This window comes from Vigna unguiculata, chromosome 8, assembly GCF_037176805.1.
Source record: "Vigna unguiculata cultivar grain cowpea cultivar isolate G323 ecotype 2 chromosome 8, ASM3717680v1, whole genome shotgun sequence".
Classification (NCBI taxonomy): domain Eukaryota; kingdom Viridiplantae; phylum Streptophyta; class Magnoliopsida; order Fabales; family Fabaceae; genus Vigna; species Vigna unguiculata.
In genome coordinates, this window is record NC_140799.1 from 12078701 (window position 1) to 12084585 (window position 5885).

The 5885-nt window shown below is 45.1% G+C and overlaps 1 protein-coding gene across 1 annotated transcript; it reads left to right on the forward strand.

The window, feature by feature from the left end:
• The first annotated feature begins 3802 nt into the window (after positions 1 to 3802).
• LOC146884153 (uncharacterized) lies at positions 3803 to 5539 on the forward strand. The gene has a single exon (XM_085665871.1). The coding sequence runs from the start codon at positions 3803 to 3805 to the stop codon at positions 5537 to 5539; it is 1737 nt and encodes a 578-aa protein (XP_085521997.1).
• Positions 5540 to 5885: the final 346 nt, after the last annotated feature.

Genomic DNA, 5885 nt, shown 5'->3' on the forward strand with positions numbered 1-5885 from the left:
AAAGGCAGTTCACGCATCTTACATGATGGTCAGAGAGTTAGATTTGGTGGAACAGTTTAGAGATATGCGATTGCAGGTGATTTTAGATGAGGGAGTCATTAGATGTAACCATCTCACAGTGTCTAATGATTTCCTTAAGCTGATAAAGGAGAAGCAACCGTCGGACCCCAAGCTACAGAGGACAGTAGAGTTACTTGGCACTAAGAAGGCCAAAGATTTCTTGATGGGAGGTGATGGGGTACTGAGATTCAGAGGCAGAGTTTGCATACCTGAAGATTTAGAGTTAAAGGGTATGATTCTTGAGGAAGGACATAAGAGTCGTTTTAGCATACACCCAGGCATGACTAAAATGTATCATGATCTGAAGGAATCATTCTGGTGGACGGGCATGAAGCAAGATGTCGCCCGATATGTATCGTCATGTTTAACTTGTCAGAAGGCTAAGATAGAACACCAGAGACCGGGGGGAATGCTTCAGCAACTTGAGGTACCCCAGTGGAAATGGGATAGCATTGCTATGGACTTTGTCACCCATTTACCTCAGACCGTGAGAAACCACGATGCTATATGGGTGATAGTAGACCGCCTCACCAAGAGTGCTCACTTCCTAGCAGTAAATTTGAGGATGTCTATGTCGAAGCTAGCACAATTGTATATCAGTGAGATTGTGAGGTTACATGGTGTGCCATCGAGTATAGTCTCTGATAGAGACCCACGATTCACCTCTCGCTTTTGGCAGACGCTGCAGGATGCTATGGGTAGCAGGTTGGCTATGAGCTCTGCGTATCACCCTCAGACTGATGGGCAGTCCGAGAGAACTATCCAATCTCTTGAGGATCTCTTACGGACGTGCGTGCTGGACCATCTGGGTGCGTGGGATGAGGTCCTGCCTTTGGTAGAGTTTACATATAATAACAGCTTTCACACCAGTATTGGCATGGCACCTTATGAGGCCCTCTATGGCAGGAGATGTAGGACGCCTTTGTACTGGTATCAGGATGGGGAATCAGTGGTGGTGGGACCAGAGCTTCTAAGATAGACTACTGAAAAGGTCAAGCTCATACAAGAAAGAATGAAAGCATCTCAAAGCAGACAGAAATCATATGCTGACCAGAGGAGAAGACCTTTAGAGTTTGAGCTTGGGGACCATGTTTTCTTGAGAATTACCCCGACTACTGGTGTGGGGAGAGCCATCCGCCAGAAGAAGTTGTCTCCTAGGTTCGTTGGTCCATACCAGATTCTGAGAAAGGTTGGACCAGTGGCATATGAGATTGCTCTACCTCCTCCTCTGGCCAACCTCCAATCAGTATTTCATGTTTCCCAGCTCAGGAAGTATGTGCCCGACCCTTCCCATATACTCGAGATGGAAGATTTGCAGATTAGAGGAGATCTTACAGTGGAAGTTCAACCCGATAGTTTAGGAGATGTTCAGATGAGGCAGTCAAAGGGAAATCGATCAGACTAGTCCAGGTCATTTGGGACGAGAGGACAGGTGATTTCACTTGGGAATTGGAAGAGGACGTGAGAAAGTCATATCCGCACTTGTTCCCTGGTAAGTCTCAATTTTCAGGTCGAAAATTTTTGTTGTTGGGCAGAATGTGATACCCCATTTTTCCACTACTCTCTCTTTATTAGAAACACCAGCCACCTCCTCCATTTCTCCTCACTTCCTTTTTCTCCTTCTCCGCTACCCAAATTCTCTCCCAACCTATCTACTCTCTACCACCATCTCATAGTTTCAGTTTTTCCATACTCAGATTCTGGAGAAGTGATCATTGCCAATCCTTTTGCTGCCTTCACTCTTAGCCTCTCATCTCCTAGGTTCAGCTGAGGAATTCTGCTCCCCTCACCTAGGTTGTCTTCACCCAAAACTTTAACTCAAGAATAAGTAAGGGAAGCTAACTCTATAACTCATTTTGATGTGAATTGTGTTCGTGAGTGCTTTAAATTGCATGATTGCTTGTTTAATTGGTGTTTGAGACTGTTGATGTGTGTATTTGAGTGGGGGATGTCCTGGTGCGAGCTTGCATGTGCAGAACAGGGATGATTTCCTGGTAGTTTCGCCTAGGCGAGATGGTCTCGCCTGAGCGAAAATACTAGAAGCTCACCCCTGTCATTGTGCGAAATCTCGCCTAGGCGAGCTGGGGTCGCCTGAGCGAGATAACATCTCATATAGGCGAGCCAGCTTAGCCTGAGCGAGAGTTCGCCCAGGATTTCTAATTCACCACTGTATGATGTCTCGCCAAGGCGAGATCAACTCGCCTAAGCAAAATTGACTCACTAGCTTAGGCGAGACCCTCTAGCCTAAGCGAGATTCTCTGCAGAAGACTGGTTTTCCCACTGTTTTGATTTCTTGATGCTAGATAGGTTGCGTTAAGATGATAATGATTGATAATGTATGTGATCCTTATGCATGTTAGACTGTATGAAGGAATTGAGTGTGAACTTGATGTGAATGGAAGTATGTTAGAGTTAGGATTTCAAGGGAAATCCTAAGGAATGTGGTGTAGTAAATGTAAGGGCATGAGGACTCAGATTGGTGATATCCTGACGCTTCCAGTAACCATTAAGACTCAAGTAGAGTACGATGGATTACGTCGGGGGAAGTAGCAGGAGGTCCTGGTCTATGAATCCGATCCATCATAGAGGTGATGGGATTTACCTTGAGAGTGGTTGGGTGAATACCCCTTGTGCCTGAAACTCTGCAAAGTTTAGGAACCATCTCAGGTGCAAGTCACCAAGAGCTCCAATGCCACTTACATAATCCGGATATCGAGTCTAGAATGGCGTGTGGTGTTATAGTTGGAATTAGTTGGATGATTCTTGATAGACTGTTTAATGAATCCTGTTTTTCTGTCTTACCATAACATAATTTGCATGGTTACTCTTTATTCAAGTTAGCTTACCCTTCTAGTTTCTATGGCATGTTTGTGTGTGTCTTCTATCTTTGCAATGATCGTCTCGTTTGGATGGCGTGAGCAGATAAACGTGCAGGTGAGGATACACCCTCCGGGACGTGAGATGATTGCATTAGACGTACCAGTAGCATATGTGACCCCCCTTTTTCTTTCTTTTGCTTGACTGATCGGGTATTTTGTAACCTCTTTAGTAATGTATGGGCAGTATAGGTTGATCAGTGTACTTATGGTTATATTTGAGGATGACTGTGTTGTGTAATACTGGCCTATGTCATCATTCGCTTCTGAATTACAAAAATTTAAATGTTTTGTTTAATAGTTTAAAAACTATGAAAACGGGATGTTACAATATGATTCATCTCGTTTTGTTTATGCTTGTTATTTTATTTTTCTCAGCTCACCCTTTTTGTTTGTGTTTGGCGATGATCGTGTAATTCGTTGCACGGGAGCAGATGTTGATACAGGTGGTGTTGAGGATGTTCAGATGGCGAAGTGAGGGCTAGCATGGGATTAGAGCTAGGGTTTTGCCCATATGTATTTTACGTTTTAAATCCAAATGTTGGGAACTTGTAACATTTTATGAATTCAGTTATGAGTTTTGGCGCGCTATTTTAATAAATTGAAATTTTCCCGTGTTAGGGTTTTTGTAAAGATGACTATTAATATAATTGTTTCTTTTATTATTTTATTTTAATTAATATTCCCTAGGGATGTTACATTTGGTATAAGAGCAAAAGTTTTGATGCTTATGGGGCAAACTAGGGAGTGAGCTGACGTTTGTTGTGTGAAATTGATTGATGCGTGTTGGTTGTTAAATTTGATAGAGTATAATTTAATCTTTAGCTGTTTGATTTTAACAGCTGAATATGTGGCGTGCACAGGCAATGGCAAACAGAAGGCGTAGAAATACTGCTGGCGCTGATGAGATTGCTAACATAATCCACAGGATGGTGGATGCTATGCAGCCTGTGGCAGCACCACCGAGAGCTATGATCCCACCTGTTAGACCAGTGACCATGGAGGACTTCATGCGTCACAAGCCGGCTAAATTCACTAGGAAAGCCACCCCAGATGAGGCTGATGCATGGCTTCGTGAATGTGAGAAGATATTCAGGGTGATAGAGTGCACAGAGGCACAAAAGCTCAATTTTGCAACATTCCTGCTAGTGACCGAAGCCGAGTATTGGTGGATGAGTATGCAGCAACAGATGATAAACAAAGCTGAAGAGGTAACTTGGACTAGCTTCAGGATGAGGTTCTTGGAGAAGTATTTTCCTGATAGCGCTAAACATGAGCGCGAGGCAGAGTTTCTCACCCTGCAGCAGGGAAGTTTGTCTGTGCAGGACTATGTGGAGAGGTTTGAGTACCTCTCGAGATTCTACTCGCAGACGGTGACGGAGGAGTGGCGCTGTAGAAAGTTTGAGGGTGGCCTCAAACATGAACTGAGGCGTTTTATTGTGCCGCTGAGGGTGCGAGAGTTCCCAATCTGGGTTGAGCAAGCCAAGAGCGTAGAGCAGCTGGAGATGGGACCCAGCCGGGTCAACCGCACACAGAAGAATAGTGCTGAGGGCAGAGTCCAGAAGAAGCCCTATAGTAGACCAGTTGCTTCTTCGTGGAAACTGAGATGCTATAACTGTGGGGGTGAACATCTACAGCGAGATTGTACTAGAGCCGCCCGCAGCGGAGGCAGTGGCACGGGCACTCGTAAGTGCTATGCCTGTGATCAGCCAGGACACTTTGCCAACAGATGTCCTAATAGGAAGACTACTCCAGCATCACGACCTCAACCATCCTCATCCGACAGGCCGAGAGCCGCAGGCCGGGTTTTTGCCATGACTAGCATAGAGGCCACCCGGTCAAGTAATCTGATTTTGGATCATTGTTTACTTTTTGGTAACAGTGTGTTAGTGCTATTTGATTCAGGAGCTTCACACTCCTTCATATCACATGATTGCGTGAAGAAGTTGGGGTTGTCTACTCGTGACCTTGGATGCGAGTTGATAGTCTCGACACCCGCATCTGGACAGGTTTTAACAAATGTAGCCTGTATTGGATGCTTGATGGATGTAGAGGGCAGACACTTCAAGGTGAACCTAGTTTGCTTGCCCTTGGAGGTATTGGAGGTCATACTAGGAATGGACTGGCTGTCTATCAACCACGTGGTGCTTGATTGTGGACGGTGCAAAATAGTGTTCCCAGAAATAGAGGGGATAGAGTTGGTGACATCTGTAGAGGCAGTGAAAGAGATAAAGAAGGGGTCGACTTGTTTTGTGATAGTGGCCCAAGAGAAGAAAACGAGTACAGAAGAGCAGATCAGTAAGATACCAGTAGGGGATGAATATGCTGACGTATTTCCAGACGAGATACCTGAGTTACCACCCAGTCGGGATATAGATTTCTCAATTGATCTAATCCCTGGAGCAGGTCCAATATCGGCAGCGCCATACAGAATGGCACCGGCTAAATTAGCAGAGTTGAAGAATCAGATAGAAGACCTGCTAGAGAAGAAATTCATCCGACCCAGGGCTTCACCATGGGGAGCTTCGGTGTTACTAGTGAAGAAGAAAGACGGTGCAGCTGAGTGGGGATTTCATCAGATGTGGTGTGCTTACATTCACTAGTGACGTATTGGGAGTTATCCGAGATCAACAGAAGGATGATGCTGAGTTACAGCAATTTGTGAGTTGGATAGGGACTGAGAAGGGGAAAGACTACAGGATTGGGACGGATGGTATCCTAAGGTTCAGAGACTGAGTCTGTGTGCTTGGAGATTGGAGATTGAGGAAACAGATTCTGGAAGAGGGCCATAAAAGTCATCTTAGCATACACCCAGGTATGACTAAGATGTATCACGATTTGAAACAGTCTTTCTGGTGGAATGGGATGAAGACCGACATTGCCGACTTCGTGGCATCGTGCTTGGTATGTCAGAAGGCCAAGATTGAACACCAGCGACCAGGGGGTACA